The sequence below is a fragment of the Myotis myotis genome, unplaced genomic scaffold, assembly GCF_014108235.1.
Source record: "Myotis myotis isolate mMyoMyo1 unplaced genomic scaffold, mMyoMyo1.p scaffold_m19_p_1, whole genome shotgun sequence".
NCBI lineage: Eukaryota > Metazoa > Chordata > Mammalia > Chiroptera > Vespertilionidae > Myotis > Myotis myotis.
This window is the reverse complement of record NW_023416313.1, coordinates 219903042-219924800: the sequence shown is the minus strand read 5'-3', so window position 1 is coordinate 219924800 and position 21759 is coordinate 219903042. Positions and strand designations below refer to the sequence as shown.

The following is a 21759-nucleotide window of genomic DNA, read 5'->3' as shown; positions in this document are numbered from 1 at the left end:
TGGCGGAACACGACTGGGGGGCGGAGTGCAGGTAGGACCGGCTCCGGGAGGACCGGCTCCGGGAGGATCGAGCGCTTCCGGTGTGTGTGGTGAGCGGCGGGCCTGGGGCGGGAGGGTGCTGCCCGGCGCGGCGCGAGCCCTCCGCCCCTTGTCGCGGACCTTTCACCGCCGCTGTCCTCCCCTTCATCGCAGGCTCTTTCCGAACGCGCCGTGCTCGGGATCACCCTTAACCTCTCGCTCTTGACAGCTCGGCTAACTCCTGTTCATTCTTCAAACCCCAGCCCTGGTCGTATCTTGTTTGTTCTCTTCATTAGTCTGTGGCCTCCGGCGTGGGATCCGTGTTTCGCGTTTAGTCTCTGGCCCAACATCAGACCCAACAGAAAGCTTGGCACAGAGTGGGCAACCGGGAAATGCTTGTTGAATGAGAATCTCCTGTGTCTTTACTTTCTCTGTGCCCCTCCCATCCGGTGCTGGGACCCAGCAGTGAGCGAAACACGAAAACTCCTGTCCTCAGGCAGCTGCCGGGCTGCTGAGGGTCCTTGCCACGCCCCGCTCCGTTTCTCCCGTGAGCTTTCCTTTTCTTCTAGCTGTACCTCTTCCTCTCTGTGTAATCACCCCGTCTTTCTATGAAAAAATTTCCTCCCCCACTTTTGCCTCTAGAGCAGCGGTTCTCAACATGTGGGTCGCGACCCCTTTGGGGGTCGCACGACCCTTTCACAGGCGTCGCCTAAGACCATCGGAAAACACATATATAATTACATATTGTTTTTGTGATTAATCACTATGCTTTAATTATGTTCAATTTGTAACAATGAAATTGGGGGTCACCACAGCATGAGGAACTGTATTAAAGGGTCGTGGCATTAGGAAGGTTGAGAACCATTGCCTTAGAAACATAAAAAATATATTCTTAGAAACATAAAAACATTCTCCTAACATTTGGTTGTCCCACTGGCTCCCCGTTTTTGCCTGTTTTCTTCGAGTCATCTTGGTTCCCTTCTCTCTGACCCCGTTTGATCGGATTTGTTGCTTCTCGCCATCTGCTCCCTGACCCCCGAGGAGCATTATTTAGGTGTCACCTGTCCTAGGCCTGCCTCAGCCTCCCTCAATGAACCCCCACACCCACTGCCACCTCTATTCTCCTCTCTCTTCTCTCCTTATGATTTCTCACCCCCTGACACCCCCAGTTCATTGATTAGGATCTGTTTCTCCCCACTGGCATGTGAGCATGGTGAGTGCATGGCATCGTTTCCCTGGGTGCCTAGTGTGGGGCTTGGCGAGTAGCCCGTTCTGCGTCAGTGTTTACTGAACGAATGAAAGGCACATGAAGCAGGTAGTATTGGCATCCCTGCCGTCCACCCTCCTGCGTTCATGCCATCCTCGCTGCCTTGCCTTGTTAGAAAGCGGGGCTAGGGGACCCCAATCCCACTGCTCTCTGATCTTTGGCTGTAGACCTCGTCTTTCATTCTGGCCGTGGGCTTCTGTGAGGGAACCCCTGTGGAGGGCTGGGTGGGTGAGAATCCATCCTAATGGCCAAGCACAGGCGCCCTGCCCTGGTGGCGGGAGCCTGGTGGGTTCCATTTGACAGGAAGGAATGGGATGCTGTGCACAGGAGTTGAGATGTCTGATCAGGACGGGTATTTAGAGAACAGAAGTGCCAAGTCATCCACGGTGCTCAGTTCCATTAGTGTGTAGTTAGCCCACTATGTGATATTAGTTCCATCTGAGACGGGCCGGCCTGTTTTAGAAGTTTATTTTAGAGGATGGCTTGGTGTGTGGATGAGGCTGCAGGTGCGGGTGGGATTTGGGGAGGAGGCAGATGACCTAGCTTGTTTGGGGTGAATGGCACCCTTTGGGGGAAAGGCGTGGAAGGGGTGGGGTGTTTGATTCCAGGGGACCTGAAATCCCTCTCTAAGGGGTGGACAGGCTGTCTGGAATGGCTTGACTGATGACCCAGAGGCACCGACCTACCCACGCCCAGGGGAGGAGGAGTTCAGCCGGTGTATTAAGGAGGGCGGGCACACTGGGCTTTGTCAGAAGTTGGTCCTCGCTGAAGTTTTCCACGCTGCTCCACCGCGCCCTCTGCTGTCCGGGACGGGACGTTTCCGCATCCTTGTTTTCCTCTCGAGGCGAGTTCATGTTAACAGCACAGAACTGAACTCCAGATGGAATACTTCCTTCTAGAAACTAACTGGTGGCCATTTTATCATGTACGATGGCTCAGAATCTCAGGAAAGATTTTTTTAGGGAGGGGGAACTCCCTGCTGTGTGAGTCTGTGTGTTGGAGTGAAACTGGCAGGTTTGGATGACACCCTCGGGCCCCTCCGCCTGGACTTGTGGGTCTGTCACTCCAACTGGCTTCCAGTGGAGATGGGGTATCTGGGGGAGAGTCCCAGAGAGAATACAAGGAAGGACGAGCCCAGAGAGAGGGCAGAGGTGAGGGTAGCACGCTTTCCCCACCTGGTGGATCTTTCCATTTCAGGGTTTTCAGACCTAACCTCATCCCTTTGATGACTGAATGGCCAATAAGCTGCAGGCTCTGTGTACATCTGTCTTTGCAAACATATGCAGGTGTTTGTGTAGGATGCAGTTCTATAGTGGGGATGTTGCAGTAAAAACGATAGTGGTTCTCAACCTTCATAATGCCGCGACCCTTTAATACAGTTCCTCATGCTGTGGTGACCCCCAACCATAAAATTATTTTCGTTGCTACTTCATAACTGTAATGTTGCTACTGTTATGAATCGTCATGTAAATATCTGATATGCAGGATGTATTTTCAGGGGTCGCGACCCACAGGTTGAGAACCGCTGATACGTTTCAGTTTGTAATAGGTACTCCCCAAATTGCCCTTCCAACAGTTTATTTATTTTTCAAGTTATTATGATGTTTACATTTTTAATTTTTATTAAGATACCATCGACATATAACAGTGTGCAAGTTTAAGGAACACACGTGCTGATTGGTACATTAATACATTGCAATATGAGTACCACCATAGCATTAGCTAACAACGCTATTACACCCCGTAATTATCCTTTCTTTTTTTGTGGTGGAAAGGTTGCCAGCATCTGGGTTATTTGGCTGGCACTTCCTGGTTCCTCCTCCTTTTTTTCTTTTGTATTGAATTTATTGGGGTGACATTGGTTAATAAATTTATATAGTGTCAGGTATACATTCTGTAATACATCATCTGTATATTGCACCAGCAGGCATCTTTAAAGTCCCGGGTCTTTCTGTCCAGGCATCGTGTCTACAGGTACTTGGGTTCTATTTTATGTCTTTCAATAAAGCTTTTGTTTTCTTCATGTAGGTCTTGCTAGTTTGGGGTGGGGGGAGGGTGTTAAATTTATTCCCATATTTCCATAGGAAAATGACCCCTTCTAATTAATTATGCCTGATGTATAGAAAAGCCCTCATGCTTTATGTGTTTATTCTTACGGTTTTTTTCTGTCTTAGATTTGCTGGATGGCATGATTTCTTTTAACTTCGCATGGTGGTAACTATTCTTCCATGCACGCTTTCTTACATCTGATTTTGGTCTTAGGTCGTCTGCCCTCGAGGGACCGCGGGACACAGTGTCTTCAATGGCTTCGTTGGTGGCTTATGACGACTCAGACTCCGAGGCTGAGAGCGAGCCTGCGGGAAGCTGTGCTGCCGCTGGCCGGAGGAAGGACTCTTGTGTTACGGTTGAACCTCGCGGTCAGGATTTCGCATCGGGAGTCCTGGACGGGGCAGGAGGCACACTGACCACCAAGCACAGCTCCTGTGAGGACCCAGCCGGCCAGCGCCTCCCACTGGCTCGGCTCTGGAGGAGCGACCCAGGCTCTTGCCCCAGCCAGAGGCTACAGTGGCCCAGGACAGCGCCCGACGTCACCTTCCCCACAAGCGAGCCTCCTCGTCCTTCCCTGTGGACCAGCCACGCTCCCGCTGGCCGTGGGCCCCGGGCAGCCGCCTGCTTGAAGCAGGTGAGACTCTCCTGGGGAACTTACGACCCCCCTGAGCCACCTTCCGGTGCCCAACCCAAACCTGAGACCCCGGGGAAGAGTGGCAGCTCTCTTCAGAAGAAAGGGCGAGAGGACTGTATTGTACCCTACACCCCGAAGAGACTGAGATGCTCGCAAGCATTAAGCACAGAAACGGGCAAGAACAAAGATGCGGAGGCCCGGGGTCCCTCTCTGCGCGCCCCGCGCCCTCTGTGCACGGCCCCCCAAGTGTCCGAGTTCATCCAGCCGTACCTGGGCACCCCGTATAAGGAAACCCAGATATCCCAGAAGGTCCTCTTCCACCTGCGAGGCCACAAGGGCCCCGTCAGCAGCATCCAGTGGTGCCCCGTCTTTTCAAAGAGCCACATGTTCCTCTCGGCTTCTCTGGATAAAACCTTCAAGGTAAGTTTTGAGCGGAACTGCTCTTTTTAGTTACTCTCCGGACCAAGCTGCTGGGATGCGTTATTCTTCAAAGCAGTGACGTGGGGGGTTAACAGGCGGCACAGTTCTTTTTGGGGATTTCTGTAATTCTCTCTGATGCATTCAGGAGAGGGTTCTCGTTGGTCCATTCAGCCCAGTGCTTCCCTGGCACTGCCTTGCCAGGCACCACATGCTAATCCGTATCCCTGCGGGGGCACTGAGGACATCCAGACACGCTGGCATCCAGGGAGGATGTGGTCCCTGGAGAGAGCGGTCAGAGGGAGAAGAAAGCAGCCAGGCCCGAGCCCCGTGCACGCGGGACATCTTCTGAGACTCCCGTGGAGTGCTGAGCGATGCCAGCTCTGTGCCAGGTGCTGTGTTACATGCAGGGGGTGCAGAGGTAGACAGACCTGGTCCTTGGCTTCAGGGCACGCACACTGTGGTAGGGGCCGAAAGTGCGTGGCGAGGCACCCAGAATCCTGGGCCCAGGGCTGTTAGGACCAGACCCCAGCCAGACCTCCAGCCGGATACATAAGTGCTGCAGGAACCCAGTGGGAGGGACGGCTTCCAGCCTGGGAGGGCTTGTGAAGGCTTCAGAAGCAGGGGTGGTGCACTTGGTGAAGGAAGCGGGGGAGGGCATTCTTGGCTCTAAGCATGGAGGCCTTAAGGGGCCCGAGGCTGGGGAAGTAGGCAGGGGCCACACAAGGACTGTGGTGGCCTGTTGGAAGCTTCCAGTTTTTTTTTTATTGTTATTTACTGATTTTGATGTATACTGAAGTAATGCAGACTTGCAGTAAGCAAGCCTCAACGGCACAGGTGAATAGTGTCACAGGCGTGTCCCACCTGCCTGTAACCTGTCTCCAACCCTCTGAGCTGTACTCTGTGTCCCTCCTCGCTCTCCTCGGCACCTAGCACAGCACTTATGTAGGAGGGGCCAAAGAGATTTGGACTGAAGCTTCCTGGAAAGAAAATGGCTTTGGTGTTGGGGTGACATGGCTTCGCATCCAGCTTTGCTGGGGAGCAGCTGGTCCACTGGCCTGACCTGTGCCCTCCACCTGGCGTCGCATCTGGAAAGGGCATCATCGTACCCGTGTCTGTGATCATGTGGGAAAAACACTCACCAAGCCCCTGGCACAGAGCTAGGTACCCCGTTGGTGCTCAACAAATGTCTCTTCTTCCCTCTGTTTCTCTCAGAGTTCTGGAGCCAGCCTGCCCAGGACACTGTATTTGCAGGTTCTGTTTTTGAGCTTTTCCTCTAGGAGGCGCTTTCTGAGGTGAAGAAAGGAAGCCCACCCACAGCGATGTGAGCCGAATCACTGGGGTCATGTTTAAGTGGCCAGTTGGAGTTCTGACCCGACTTGTGTTCTTTTCAGGCTAGGCTGGTAGAGTTACGCGGGGCCATGGTCACGTTCTGGCTTCCGTTTGGAGCCCAGGAGTTTACATGCAGGTCTTTGGGGCTCTTCCTGCGAGGCGGCCCTGAGGTCTGCCCAGAGGCTTCTGGCCTCCTGGCCTCCTGCTGTGCGTTGTCACAGGCGTGGGTCGGTCCCACAGTCCCGGGGCTTCTCGGCTCTCCTTCCCGAGAGTCTGTGCCCACGGAGGGGGCCGTGTGGGGTCTGGGTGTGGCCAGGCAGCGTCTGCAGGCCCCATCTGTGGTCTGGAGTTGCAGCGATCTGGGCTCGGGGTTCACTTCCATCCTCAAGAGCTTTGTGACCTTGCGCAAGGCACCTAACCTCTCTGAGCCTGTTTGCACCCCACTACAACCAGCAGATGAGTTGTGTGGCTGGGGCTTTTCAGGTGGGACAAATGCCCAGGTGCTGTGTCTAAAGCACCCAGGCTAACGCTGGGCGCACGGTGGAGTTTGGTGGAGGGTAGTGTGGTCACAGGCGGGCCACCTGAGGGACGCGGGCAGCCCCTTCCTATTACGTGGAGGGAGAGGCCGTTTGGCAGATGTTGACAGCAATCTTGAGGAGGAAGAGGCTCCCTTGATAATTTTCAGACAGAGAGCATCTGAGTGAAACCACTGATTTGGGGCATTGTGTTTGCTCAGTTGTGTAGCGAGTGTTCGTGGAGTAGGTGAGTGTGCACTGGGGACGTAGAAAGGGCCCCATGGAGGGGACCATGGAGCAGCCAACTAGCTGTGACACCTCTTGACCAGAAGAGGGCGCGCTCGGTCCAGCTTGGGAAGGCTGGTCAAGCCCAGGGGTGATGCACTGAGACCTGGGTCCAGGGCCTTTTGCAGTGGGGCCTGGGCTGGTCAGTGGCTGTGCTGCCCGCCCCGAGGAGATGGTGTGTGCTGCTGGGCCTGGCAGCCTGCAGGGCGCCCTGTCCACTGCAGTGTTCGTCCCCCGAGGAGGCTGTAGGAGCGGCTTTGGAGGTGGCCCCAGGTGCAGAGCATGGCTGAGTGACTCCCGATCCTCTCCTTATGGTGGTGTCCTGAAAATGAGGGCTTTTATAAACCGTTAGCCAGGGTTCGCTCTGCTTTAAGATGCACGAGTTTTCAAGACAGACGGGACTAGATGGGGACTAGGCGAGGGAGGTCTTGGCTGAGCCCTCAGATGTGCTGTGCCCTCAGGTTCCTGGGCAGGATGATGTCAGAGGGTGGGCGGGTGGTAGATCTTGGGGAACCTTGTGATCTGGTATATGATATAGGGGGCATAGGAGGTATTTTGTGGGCACTGAGTCTGGAGTGGGGACAGGGCTGTGGGTGCAGGTAGGAGTCCTGGCTTGCTGCACTCCGGTCCTGGGTGGAGAGCAGATGGTGGGTGCAGCAGGCAATGAGCACCCCCCCACTCTGCTCCCTTCCCTAGGGTGCCTTTCCCCTTGCCTTTGGTTCAAGTCTGCCAGAGTGCCTTCTCCCCCCCACCCCCCCACCGGGTCAGGAAGGAGGGAAGAGTTTGGAGGCTGGGGTCACAGCGCTTCACTTTGGATGCTCCCTCTGCCACTGGCTGTGTGATCTCTGGCAAGTCACTTAACTTCTCTGAGCTTCCCCCGTGTGTGTAAAGTGGAGCTAATTACACATGCCTTTCTGGGTTTTCATGAAAAACAAATGACACTGGATATGAACTACCTAGCGTGGTGTCTGACACATAGAGGCACTTCCTGTGTGCCCTTGTTCTTGCTTTCTCCCGGAATCTTCTCTTTTCCTCAGCATGCGGTGGTCTCGTTCTGCCTGCGTAGCCATGGAGCCGCGTCTGCTACACCGTGTAGATTTTAAGCTACTTGAGCACGGGATCTGTGCCAGACTCATTTTTATATTCTCCGTGGCACCTGGCACAGAGTTTTGTACATGTTAAGTGGATTAGTAAAGATTAAAAAAATTGTTTGGGATTTTATTTCCAGCCTTTGGGGAAGGACTGTGTTTTAAGTGCACAAACCCCACTTTCCACCAGGGGGCACAGTGGGACTTAATATAAGCAGCTCTGTAAGCTTCTAGAATCTGGAAGAATCCTTGATTCAAGGTAACAGCTACTGAGATACGATTTTTTTTTTTTTTCTGATCAGGAGAAAAACAACACAATCCATCTGATTAATCTACAGAACGTGGAGTGCCAGTTCCTTCATCTCCTTAAAATGTAGCTTTGGAATTCATAAATTTCAATTGGGCACATTACAGTGGAAAGATACTTATTTTAATATGTTCTAAATGTTCTGTGAGCTGTAAAATATGCTCATATTAGTTTTGAAAAATTTACAGCTAGAGAAATTAAGCAAAATAAAACAATGATTCATAACTCCCCACCGATGCTCCGTTTTCGTGTCAGCGACCCCTTCCTGCCCGCGTCTGTCGCGAGCATCTGTTCTCCGGAGCTGTGATCCCGGCACCGAGACCCTTTTCTGTACTCCTCGCTTTTCCCCGTGTCCTCGTTTGGCTCAACACGCTTGAATGCCCACTGCACATAAAGGTGCCATTCAGACTCCGAGGCCCTTTTTGAAGGAAGCAGCAGCGACGTGACCTCCTTGAACCAACCTTATTGTCGGCCCGTGTACGGAGCCCCCTGCCAGGTGCCCGAGCGTTCCCAGAGGCATAGCGCAGGCTTCTCGCTTCTGTGTGTGAAAATCGGGAGTTCTGAAACACAAAGGATCCTAAGGAAATATATGAATTAGGTGTTGTTTATCTGTTTTACACAATGATTTCTTCAGGGAATTCTTCCAATAACAAACTTCCTTAAAATGCTTACATATGAACTTTTCCTTATTTTTTTTTAAATTATTTTTTAGAAAGAGAGGAAGGAAGAGGGAGAGAGAGAGAAACATCCCCTCCTGGGGGTTGAGTCCGTAGCCCCGGCATATGCCCTGACTGGGAATCAAATCCACAACCTTTTGGTGCACAAGATGATGGCCAACCAACTGAGCCACACCAGCCAGGGCTAAACTTCTCCTTTTTGATCATGAATGTAATAGATGTTTACTGTGAAAAACAGGAAATACAGAAAATACGAGGCACAAAGGATACAGCAGACATCATTGCTAGTCCTAAGCCTGAGTGGGCACCCCATTAACATTGGGGCCCTCCCTGGGCTGGAGGACGCGCCTGTATGTTTACAGAATTGGGCTCACGCTGCGTCGTCTGTACAGCTTGGATCTCCCCCCTCACCCCCTTTTTTCTGTACTGTTTGTAAGGGGCATTTTTCTATGTTAACAAAAAATGTCCCCAAACATATTTTTCCGACTGTCTCAAATTCCAAACTTTGCTAATTCCATGTCATTTCCTGTCATGGCCTGCTTTTGTTTTGAAAAGTCAGTCCTGCAGTGAACATGGCTATATGTAAATGTATTTTTTTTTGAAATTAAGGAGCATACCCTGCTTGTATATGTAAATGTCTCCATGATAAAAGGATGTAACATAAATTGGCATTAATCTGCAAAAAAAAGGTCTTTTTTTTTTTTTTTTGGTGCCTTGATGCAGTTAAGATGGGGTTTTAGCTAAAGAAAGCCTTTGTGTGTGGCGAGTGCGACCTGAGTAGGTTGGCAAACCTTCTGTGCCGTCGTCACATCAGACTCCTGGTTTCCTCCCCTGCCTGCTGCCTGATGGCTGTGTGACTTTCGGAAAATCTCTTAGCCTCTCTGATCCCCTAGTTGCCTCATTGGTAAAATGGGGGTCATGGCTACCGATTGGGGTTGTTGCTATGGAGAAGGAAGGAGGTGATGTTTGTGACTCTCCTGCACCTGTGTTGATCAGTTAAAAAACAGAGAGAAGACCAGTTAGAATCCTCCACCTCTTAATGTAACCCCCGTTTTTTTGTGAAGCTTTTGTAGTCTGTCTATAGATGCAGAGTTTGTAAGAGTTTCAGTGTCAGTGTTCCTGAGATAGATACTTTTAAAGATTTTGAAGTTTTTGGGGTTGTCTGTACCAAGCCACTCTGTTTTCACGAACTGCACACTTAGAAGGTAGGGATTGGAGGGCTGGGTCCATGTGTCCAACCCGATCATGTTTAAATGTTGGCCGGTTCACACAGTGTTTTGTGTCTGAGGCTCCGGCAAGGAGGGGCGGCTTACACCTGAAGAAACCCAGGAAAGCGAGATGTGCCCACCTCCCTCTGGCCAGGGAGGCACCAGGTTCAGCCGGGCCCCTTCCCATGTGCGTCTGAAAGAAAGGACTTGGTTCTGGAGCCTGAACACTGTGGTCTCACTGTGCTGCTTGCCAGCCCTGTGACCTCTGAGAGGCCTGAGGCCAGAGCAGAGGCTGGGCGGAGCTCACCGTCCCCAAGCGCTTACCACCTGTGAGGCAAAGTCCCAGACAGCCCCTCTTGTCTTCCCCAAGGCCTAGGAGGCAGGGGCTGCTCTCACTTCTGTTGTACAGACGTGGACGTGGAGGCACAGAGGTTAAGGGATTTGTCCACAGTCACACAGCTGGTAAATGGCAGAGGCAGGATGGGGAGCTGGCTGTCAGACTCCACAGCTGAGCAAAAGGCTGCGAGACCCTCTGCTCCCCGCCCCTGAGAGTAGAATAAAGGATGAGAAAGCAAGTCCCCTCCCCCCAGCAGTGCCCAGCGCCGTCCCAGCATCAAGCCCCTGGGTTCTGTTGAGGGGCGTACGGAGAAGGGATGATTTCTGTGGTGGCTCGGATTTACATTTTTATGTATTGCAGGTCCCGGCGAATGTATCATTGTTAGCGTATTCTATTATATTAGGGTATCTTAGATGTGCTTTGTAGAAAGTAATATATCTCACATTCAGAGACAAGAAATTTATGGATTCAAGTGCCAGAGTGAGGGTTATTTCAGTTTTGAAAGAATTATTCTTGACAGATTTTGCAGAATGAGATGGAGAAATGATTTGATGTGTGGAGTGAAGAGATGGGGAGCATTATGCAGATGATGGGCAATTTATTCCAAGCACGAGGGGAATCTATGGGATGTGAGCGATGCACAGCTGGGAGGAGGGCTGGGTTGTGGTGGTGGGCGTGAGGTAATTGGGGAGTGAGTGATTAACGCGCATCAAGGGTAATTAGGTGAGCGAGGAGGGGATGGGTGGTGTGTGCCTGCGTGCGCCTGTGTGTGTGCAGAAGGCACCTGGCTCCATCTTCATTGGCTGGGGGCTCAGAGGGAAAGACACTTGCCTGAGGGCACACGGTGTGTTGCTGGGCCCTCTGTGGGAAGTGTTTGTGTGCTGCCCTCTCTGGGCTCCTCTCCCTTCAGCGAATCCTCCCAGGCTGGGGAGTGAGGGCTCCCGGCTGCAGGACAGCAGGGCTGCGGAGCCTCCTCAGCCTCCTCTTCGTGGGAAGTGAGGATTTTTGACACTCCTCTCCCCCATATGAAAGCTGTGAAGTTCTGAGGCCAACAAATGAGACGGTACCCACTTCTCATTGGCTGCCAGAATGGCCTTGCAAGCTCTCGCCTTACAGAAAAAAAAACACCCGGGTTGATGGAGGGAGGAAAGGAAGCCGTGTTTTCCGCTCTTGGAAAACTTCACTGGGCTCTGTAGCCTGTGTAGCCAGGGCAGGGCAGAAACAGCCCCTGGGAAGGCGCAGACTGTCCTCAGGGGACCAGCCTCATCCAGCTCATCCCTTGTCATTAAGGGAAGAATAGAGCAATTTGGGAAAATGCTTTTAATGTAATTGGAAAATGCAGATTTTAAAATTGGCACACTTAGGCATTGAGACAGTCCAGTAAATTATTTCCCACTGCTTTTAAAGCTTGGACACAGAAGACTCTTAAAGGCGCCCCCCTAGCGCCCAGTGACGGCTTTGTCCTTCTCTTTAAAAAGCGAGTTGTTTTAGATTTAACTTTGTTACCATGTAAGTGATAACATATTGGGAAAAAAATGCAAAATGCAAAAAGAAAAAGAAAAACAGAAATGGCAGGGATTAAAAATGTTACCACACACTCTCCCCTCAAGGACAATGACCGGGACCTTTCCAGGCAGCACTCCTTCTAGTCTTTCTTCCCACGTGCATCTGGGTTTAACCAGAGCACAGGTACTTCGTTTTTGTAACCAGCGTTTCAAAATGGCAGGATGGTTATTTCCCCCCGATAATGGATAGTATTTTTACCCCTTAAAAGAAGGGGTGGGTGAGTCACTCCGACCTCTAGATCTTTTCTCCTAGCTCCTGCTGTTTCTCGTCAGGCATCTGTCCCCGACGACACACACCGAGGGACCCCATGCACGGGCAGTGGAGTGCCGTGCAGGGGTGCAGGGACCAGAGCACTGAGGTGCAGGTGGGAGGTGCAAGTGAGTGAGACCGCTGGGCTCAGCCCAGGGTCCCTTGAAAGCCACTTGCACATCGCCTTTCTCTGGCGAGCTTCCTGAAGTCTCTTTACTCCAGGAGATGAAAGAGAGCGTGCCTCCACCCCCCTGCGGGACACCGTGACCGGGGCTGAAACGCTTCGCCAGGTCGTGGGCCTGCTTCCTTCCCATGATCAGGCCACAGATGGGTGACACCCTGGGCGCTGGGCAAAGCTCTTGCGTGGCCTGGGTGTCCCTGGAGTACCCTTCTAATTAAAAAAAAAATCTTTTCTCTCTATAGTTTTCTACCTCGTTGCCTTTCTGTTTTATTTTTTTTTTTTCTGGGAAGTTTTCTCCACTTGTTCTTTCAATCTTTTTAAAATTTATTTTGTATCTCTGCTGTCATATAGTTAAACTTTTGTGCTGAAATATAACATAGATTCAGAAAAGCGTTCTATCATATTTTTACATCCAAGGGCTGTTTCTGGTTTTCTGAATGTTTCTTTTAAAAGTATATAGTATATTTGTTTATTACATATTTATAAGGTCTTCTCTTAGCTGTCTGAGTTATTCGAAAGTTTTCCTGTGTGTTCTGAGACGTTTCTCTCTTTTCAATTCCTTTTGTCTTTTTGCTTTGGTGTCCGTTGCATGTTAGAGATTTGCTGCTGCTTATTCTGATTCAGGAGGGAGGCCTGAAAAAGCTGACGTGACCCGGGGCTCTGCCTGTGTGGGGTGTGTATGTGGGGGGGTTGGGCAGGGGATGGGGGGCTTGTTGTCCAGGGTGATGAGAGGGGAAGCTGGTGTCACCGCAGGACCCCCAGATGTGAAATTGGTATTTCCTCTTGCTGCCCAGTGTCCCTTGCTGCCTGCACCTCAGAGCCGGGAAGCGGGCTGGGTGTGCTCCGATGCCACCTTCACCCCCTGTGCTGAGTTCTCACTCCCATCGGCTGCACATCTTTCCCTGCCTGCGCACAGACCGACGGTGCGGTTGCCAGTGGCTGCGCAGCCTCCCCTCCATGGCACACGCCATCGGTTGTGTGTAAATGTGACCGTGTCTTCTTGTCCTCGAGCGGTAGAACTATGACTTTTTAAAATGTTTGCTAATCTGACGGTATCTTGTTTGAGGACCAAACGAGCTCGTTGACGGGCAAGCTCTTTCAGAAACCAGCCCGGCACCTGCTTAATGCTAAGTGTTTGTGGTCCTCCATTAATCTCCTGTAGTTTCCTCTGGGCAATTTACATGCTCATTTACATGCTATTGGCCTGTTGTCATACACATTCCACCCATGGGTATGTAATTATTTTATTTTATTTTTTTACGGAGAAAATAAAATTTTTTAATTATTTTTTTTGTGGTCGAGTCTATGGCTTTAGCGATGAATCGTCCTACCCCATCCCGAGATCTGATAGTCAGCTGTGTTTGACCTTCCTCTAGCCGTGATTAGCTTGAGCCAGTTTTAATTCTCATCTCTTCCAGATTGTGTGTGGGTCGGGCCGCGTGCGCCCGTGGTGACTGTACGCCAGGTGCCAGGCATCCAGTGAGATCAGATCAGCACGGGGGGGTGGGAGGGTGGGGGGGGGGCGGGCAGCCCTGCTTTGTGACGCCCCCTCCCCGGAGGCTGGCTGCTAATGATTTCAAATGACTTTCTTCTCTCCCAGCTTATCCTGCAGGGCACGGTAAGCCTCCGCTACCCAGACCTTCCCTCAAACAGAAATGTTGTTTTTGGCCACGAAAACAACACAGAGACACCATGGAAAAGCAGGGAGGTATTAAGAAAAGAATTGCCCATCATCTCTCCACCCAGAGGCAATGACTATAGACTTCTTAGTATATTTCCATTCAATCTTTACAAAATAAAAAATTCAACATAGTTGAATTCCAACCATACATGTAATTCTAAATCCTCCCCCACGACAGCAGCAGTTTTTAATGCTGTAATTTATTGCAGTGGTTTCCAGTGTGGTCTGCAAACCCCTGGGGTCCTCCAGCCCCTTTCACGAGGTCTGTGGGTGAAAATGATTTTCATAATGGTACCTAGAAGTTATTTGCCCTTTTCACTCTCATTCTCTCAGGAGCGTACATGGAGTTTTCCAGAGGCTACAGGCCGTGTGCTGTTGCAATAGATTAAATACAGAAACGGCCCTGAGAACCCAGCTGTCTTGTATTAAGCCAGCCATTTAAAAAAATGTAAACAATGCCTTCTCACTAACTTTTTCTGTCCTGGAAAATACACTTATATTTCATCAGAAATGTTATGTTAACCCCTAATGGGCTAATTATTGTTACTTTTACATAAATTACTATTTTAAATGCCTCGGTCTTAATTTCTAATATGCTAACTATGGAGCTATCCCTACATAAACAGCAGCTGTTTGGAGTCCTCATTAACTTTAGAGAGCATAAAGGGGGCCAAAGGTTTGAGAACCATGGTTTTATTTCCGCCTGTAACTTCATTTTGGGGGGGATGCATATATTGATAAAAAAAAAGGTCACATTCGGTGCTGGTGGCTGGGTATTGGTGCAGCCCAGCTTGGTCACTACCTCCAAAACACGACCCTGGAGGGTCCAGGCCTTCCTCAGCCCCCGCCTCTTCTCCCTGCCTTCCCTCTACCCTTTGTGAAGATGATTTTACAGCAATGATGACAAAAAAAAAAAATCTCCCAACTCCACCAGACACTAAAACGATGATTATCCTTTTAACACCCGCCCATCCGTTTCTGGTCCATATGGGCTGGTGTTTTCGCAGAGTGCACACAGTTCCGACACCCGCCTGGCCCACTTAACACGCCCTCCCAGCCTCCACCGCTCTGGAGGGCCGTCAATTCCCGGCTCCGCGGTGCTCTATCGAGTTGATTAACCGTAATTTACTTAGCAGTCCTTGGACACTTAGGTGGGTTCTAATTTTTGCTATTATAGATAATGCTGAAGTAGTTATCTCCATGCAAGACACCCTTTTCTGTTGGATTATTTCTATCAGATTGATTCCCAGAAGTGGACTGCTGGGGTCAAAGGGTTGTACATTTTCATGCGTTCAGATCCGTCTCCTGTCAGATTGCTTTCCAAAAGGATTATACCAATTTGTACCGCCACTGCAAAGCCTGCGTAATAACCAACTATTTTGCTTAACTATCATGCCTAGAATTTTCCCTCCGAGCCTCAAGGGAGCAGAGGCCCTTATCTAAGTGAGCGTGATCTATAATTATTTAGACTAACACCAAAATTGCTTTCAGAACACGGTAACCTGCTGAGTTTAGAATTCTAATTCGCACGTGAGCTAACGTTAAAAGTTTCACAAGCAGCAGTCTCTCTCTCCTACTCACAGTGTGTTTACACAGCCCCGACAACTCGAGAGAGAAATTAAGGGCTTTTATAAACAAAAGTGGTCTCTCCCTGAACTACTTGGAGTGCTATTTTGAAAGGTACAAAAACACAAATTAAAACACATTTTCATTGTAGCCTTTAGTTAGAAAAGTTGTTTGTTTTTGTCCTGCTCTCTTTTCACGTTATCATCTCTCATTCAAGTGTGTTCTGAAACGGCCCAGTTCCTTGGAGACCTGCCATGGCGCTGTTAGCTGGAAGGGGACAGGGGAGAAGCAGCGGTTGTCCTCAGGTGCCAGGGACGAGGAGAGGCACTGGGGTGGGGGTGTGTGTGTGAGAAGGAACTTTGCAGCACCCAGACCTGGTCAGCTTGGGGAGTGGATTCTGGGCCAAGGGGGTGAGGATGGGAAGGGTCAGGGTGGTGGGCTGGGCGGTGGATGAAGCCTGGGTCGTGGACACCAGGGCCCCTTCTGGAAAGGTGTGTGCTGCTCTGGACAGAGCCCCGAACTTGGCCCTGAAATGCGGCGTCCTGGGCGCACTGAGTATTCAGAAGAGGAAGGGACGTCCCTCCCTGATTTCTCATCCATGAAATCATCCCCTCACAGGTCTTCGAGACTCAGACGGGTGAGGTGATGAAACCGCTCTGTAAACTGTAAAGCCCTAACAAATGGAGGTATTATCAAGAACTCCAAGCCCGGGTTTACTCTGTAATTGCCTCCTAAGCCGCGCTCTTAAGCTTGGAGCCTTGCAATCCAATTTGCCTGCAGTCGCCTCGATTCCCTGAACAAGTCATCCGATGAGCTGAGCGCCATGGCGCCCCGGGCCCCTCAGGCGCACTCTCCTGGGTGCGCTCCCTATTTGCTGGCTCAGCAGCTGCGTGGCTGCTGTGGCACCTCAGCTGCTGTGGCAGAGGGCTGGACGGGGGACGCGCAGCTCGTGAGCCAGGCCTCTGGTTGGCAGCTGTGTGGCCAGTGAATCCCTTGGGCCTGTTTCAGGACCTCTCTCTGGTGTGGGCAGCCAGGGCCTCCGAGGGCGCCCAGGGCCCAGACCTGTGAGAGGAGACCTGGTCTCTCCACTTCTTTCTTCCTTTGGTCATTTGTCCAGCCATTGATTCAATGCTGGCTGTCTAGGCTCTGGGATCAGAGGGGACCAGACACACCCATGCTGGCAGGAAAGTTAATGGGGGACAGGCCTGAAGACATGTTAGAGCACTGGTTCTCAACCTTCTGGCCCTTTAAATACAGTTCCTCATGTTGTGACCCAACCATAAAATTATTTTCGTTGCTACTTCATAACTCTCATGTTGCTACTGTTATGAATTGTCATGTAAATACCTGATATGCAGGATGGTCTTAGGCGACCCCTGTGAAAGGGTCGTTTGACCGCCAAAGGGGTCGCGACCCACAGGTTGAGAACCGCTGTGCTAGAGTGTGGCAATGTGTGGGCCCTCCAGGGGCCTCCTGTGTTGGGGACAGGAGTACAGAGGGGAGTGGGGTAGGTTTCTGGGAGTCAGAGGGCAGGGCAGGCTGAAGGGAAGGGGGAGGCCAAGCTGGGTCTTGGAAGATGAGACCAGCAGCCAGGGAGTGGCTGACCCAGCGCCACAGGGAGGGGGCAGGAGGGCTGGTCTGGGCAGTGTTGGGTCCAGTGAGGGGGGCCCAGCGGGGCCTGTTGTGGGCTTTAGGCCTGGATCGTGTGTGCAGGAGGCTGGCTGCTGCTTCCTGTGTGTGCTGGGTCGGGCTCCATTCCGGTGTTACATCCACACCAGTGTTTTGCCCACAGCTGGGGCATTGGGCAGTCAGCTGACCTCAGGAGTCCCTCTATGGGGCTCAAGCCTGGCCTCCACACTTTCTAACTGTAACTTTGGGAGAGTTGGAGAATTATTGGGACCTTAATTTTCCCATCAGTAAAGTGGGGATAGTAATAGCATCCACCTCAGTCTTCTGAGGATTAAACAAGAAACCCCATGGAAAACTCTTCGGAGAGTACCAGGCATATAGCAGGCACACCATAATGCTGACTGGCAGCAGCACCAGCCTTGTGCCCATTTTACATATGAGAAAACCGAGGATCAGAGAGGGGCACTGAAGGACATGGAACTCCTAAGCACAGAGCTGTCATTGTCCTGTATTCTGGGCTGTTCTTTGTTACTTCCTGCTTGGGAACTCCAGAAAGTAGTCATGTGAGTGTAGGCAAGGCCTTTAATCTTTTTGAGCCTTAATTGGTTCATCTGTGAAATGGGAAGAACCATCATGTAAGTTCCATGATGATCGGGGATTTTTCTTCCCTTGTTCCTGGATGACAGCGGAACGCATAGTAGGTGCTTAACAAACATTTGTGAATGAATGAATAACACTTGCCCAGACTACCCCACTTCGGGCTTCCTTGAACCTCAGGTGTATGGAGAACCTTGGGGGCAGTCTTGTCCACACGCCCGGACCCCTGTCTACCCACGTCTGATATGTGCAGGAAATGTCCCCATGGGGAGCCAGGCTCTGGCAAGAGTTTGGAAGATGGAGCCGGGAGCTAAATCAAAGCCACGATTGTCCGGCATCTGCTGAAATGTTTGTCTTTACGCTCCTAGGTAATGGGCTCAGGCTGATGCTTGTAGCTTGTGCGTTTATTTATTATTTACTTATAAATCATGGATCCAGGGAGGATTTAATGAGACTTACAATAAAAGATATGCATACAGGGCAGCTGTTAAAGCAAAGCAGACCGTGAAAAGCCACCCTGCAGGAAAAGGGGGCACACAACTCAAGTTCTGCGCCGACCACTGTCCCTGGGCTGGCAGGGCACGGGTGATGGGGTGCCCAGGTCTGGTTGCCCGAGCAAAGCCAACAGAGTGGCCTGGTGTGGGGATTGGGCTGGCAGGATGGCAGTGCTCAGGAAAGGTAGTTTCTTCCAGGGCTGGGTCTTTGCTGTCCTGGGTTGAGATCGGGGTCACAGTGGAGGCCTGGGGGCATTTCTGTAGAGGTCAGCCGTAGGAGTTCACGTGCGCTCCCTAGGGCAGGGCTTGTGGGTTCCAACCCGACTGCCTGGGCTGCTACTCACTTTTCTGCACCTCAGCTTCTCTCCTGCTAAGTGGCGACAGCAATACCCAGCTCACAGAGCCATTGTGAGGTCACATATGCTGGCGTTTGGCTGTGACCTGGCACTTGGGAGTGTAGTTGTGAATCTGACCGGTGTGGGCTGTGATCCTGTGGTTAATGTCGTCCTGGCGGACAGGTCGGGCCCTTCACTCCAGCCCACGAGTGGAGAGGAGGTGCCCCTCCACGCCCTGGGCACTGCCCACACTGACCCTGTGCCCGCCGAGCGCGGCCTGTTCGTTATTGCTGAAAAACACTTAGAGAGTCTGAAGGGAAGGGAACATACTTTTTAATTATTTCTCTGCTTGTCTCCAGCAGTCCTGTTGTCAAGGAAACCAGAACCTTTGAAAAGCTTTTCAGCTTCCCGGTTGGAAGAGGATACTTGTGCTGGGCTTCTGTTGTCTGTGGAAATGGACCTGTCGGGCTGTAACAGAGCCGGTTTCTTTAAAAAGGGCCTGCTTCGTTCACTTCTCACAAATAGAATCCTTTTGACCTTTTAACAGAAGATGGGAGGTTGTTGCTGATATTTTCTCTTCTAAAAGAACTGCCGGCATTGTTGACTCACAGTATTTAATTCACTCAGTGTGTGTTGCAGGACATGGTGCTGGGGGGTGGGAGTGGGCTACTGAGATGAATAGGATGTCTCACCCTTCCCTGCAGGACACCTGGCCTCTTTGGGACAAAGGCCGGGAGACAGACACGTCCAGTGCAGCATCATGACTGCCCTGGTGCGGCGGTGGTGAAAATGCTAGGGCCACGAAGGCCAGCTGGCGAGGGCCAGTGTCCAGGAGAGTCACCGGGGGTCCCAGGGAACAGGTAGAAATTGTTCAGCAGCAAAGGAATGGAAGAGCATTCCAGGAGAAGGCACAGACTGTGCAGGCTGGAAGGCGTGGAGGAGCAGGCTGCTCTCAGTAGACTGCAAGGCTGTTAGGTGAGGCGATTGGGTTGGATATATAGAGCAAGTGGAGGGAGACTGCCTGGAGAAGACCCAGGAGGCAGAGGGTCAGGAGTGTGGGTGGGAAGAGGGTGGAGAGGCATGCTCGTCACAGCTGGTCTGCATCCCTGCTCCATGGTGCACGGAGCCACATCACTGCTCACAGCCCCGCTTCCGAGGGAAGGGATGCTGCTAACACGCTTTGAGTTTAATAATTCACTTTCCTGCAGGAGTACAGCTTCCACGGTAATGTCTCAGCCAGCATTGCAATAAAACTTTACGATAGTTAAACCCTATCAAGGACATTGGCTTTATATGAAAAAGATAAATCATTGTTACAAACACAAGGAGTCTTGTTTTTAAACAGCCCTTGTTCTTTTTTTTTTTAACTTTAAAAAATGATTTTAGATTTATAGAAGAGTTGTAAAAGTAATCCAGAGAATTCCTACATACCCATCACCCAGCTCCCCTCATGTTAACATATAACCTGCTGCCTTCGCCTTCGTCAACACTGAGAAATGCTAGCCGCACAGCTCTGTCAACTACGGGCTCTATTTGGATTTTACCCGTTTCCCCACTAAGGTCCTTTTTCTTTTTCAGGATCCAATCCAGGATCCCATGTAGCATTCAGAGCTCTTACTATTTTTGTTGATTTATTTTCTTGGGGTGTGGGAAGGGGGTGGACTGGACCCTGACCTGGCCCTTATTCTGAGTTCCCTGTGCTGAGTCACCCCCACCACGCCACGGTCCCTGGCCAAGCTCAGACTCAACACCTTTTGGTTTTCAGGACCTGTTTCCTCGTTGCATCGTGAGCAGGACCAGCAGAAGGTTTGCATGTTAATGAGGCTTCCCGAGAGACCTCTGATTTATCAAGTGCCAATTGTTCCTCTCCTAACGGTTGCTGCTTAGTGATAACAGGGCTCCGGGTCCGTATCGTTCCTTTTTTTTTTTTTTTTTTCCCTTTCCCCTTTTTCTTTTTTCCTTCTGGATTTAACCCAACTGGACCTTTGGGCTAATGTTGACATTAGTGAGAGTTTCTAGGGAACCTTTCACCACATTGATGTTTTTACACAGCTTTCCTGCGGTTTATCGGATAATTGAGTGTCTCGAGGCAGTAACTGAGAGTACTGCATTTAATGAGAGAAACTAGAACATTCTTTGCATTCAGACAGATGCACAGCTGTGGTGACCGTCCCCGACAGAAGTCTCTGCTGATGTCTCCTGCCCTGCCCTCCCTCCCTTCTCGCACACTCCTCCCCTGCCTCTCCCCTTCCTCTCATCTTTTTCTTCACTGTTTTCCATCTGCTGTCCTCAGCCTCCTGCCCCTCCTCCCCCATCCCTGTCCCCGCCTGACTTCTCCGCTTTCCTCCTCCCTTTTCTCATCCTCACTCCCTCCCCCCAGTTTCAGTCCTTTCTCTGTGACAGGCCAGGAAAGCTGTTGCCACGGAAACAAAAGCCCGGCAGAAGCGCCTCTGCTTTCAGGGTGTTTCTAGGATGATGACGCAGATCATGTTGAGTTCTAGAATCATCTAAGCCCTGGCCCCTGGCCTCTCGCGTCCCTTCATTTTCCAAAGGCCAGCTTGTGCCACAGCTCATCATTCTGTCCGCCACACGGTCATTTTTCATGTGGGAACCTCAGAATCTGAGAAACCCACTGTTCCCGTTGCTCCAGGACTGGTTGCAACTGTGGGAGAGAAACGCAGCTGAATGTCCTGATATTAAGGGAGGGAAAACGCACGGGGAGAGGCGGGGCTGCATGGGGAGGGCGCTCACACCATCAGTTGGGTGCCTGGGATGGAGATGGGGGAAAGAAGTAGAGCTGGGACCTTGGAAAGTCTTCACATACTTCGTTTCACTCAACAGATGTCCAATGAGGACTTGCACCTGCCGTGGGGGAGTCCCGGCTGAGGGTAGCAGAGCTGGGAGGGATGTGGTACCCCCCTTGATACTTGTCACAGCGATCCCCCGACTCCAGCTGTGTCAGTTCTGTGGAACAACCCGCATTAGGTAGACGTAGGGGTCCCCTCAAAGGGCTGTTGGCTTTTGCGCCTCCGTGGTGCTGGTCAGAGTGGGCGCAGCGTGGTTCCTGCCTGTTTGCTGGGGGCCTGACTCTGCGCGGCTTGTTGGCATTAGCTGGGATCTGGAGTTTTGCCCTTCAGCAAACACCAGCTAAGAGCTCAGCAGGGGAGAGTCCATTCATGGGGTATATTTAAGTCTGTACTTATTCCCAAAGGGAACTTCGCTTCATAACCTTAAGCTTTTATTCCTATGCTTATGGGTATCCTGGCTCCGGGGTATAAAAATAAGACTTCTAAACTCCAAACATTGTGGAAACGCAAAAACATTTTC

General features: G+C 51.2%; 1 protein-coding gene across 5 annotated transcripts in view; it reads left to right on the top strand.

Moving 5' to 3' along the window:
- The first annotated feature begins 9 nt into the window (after positions 1–9).
- The window catches only part of WDR25 (WD repeat domain 25), a 144027-nt gene continuing 122277 nt past the window's right edge, over positions 10–21759 (top strand). The window contains exons 1-3 of one of the 5 annotated variants that reach the window (XM_036317006.1): positions 96–565; positions 3213–3259; positions 3548–4388. In XM_036317006.1, the coding sequence (XP_036172899.1) occupies positions 3588–4388 (801 nt within the window). In that variant the 5' untranslated portion in view covers positions 96–565; positions 3213–3259; positions 3548–3587. The other 4 variants (XM_036316991.1, XM_036317000.1, XM_036316980.1 and 1 more) reach the window with 4 other exon arrangements.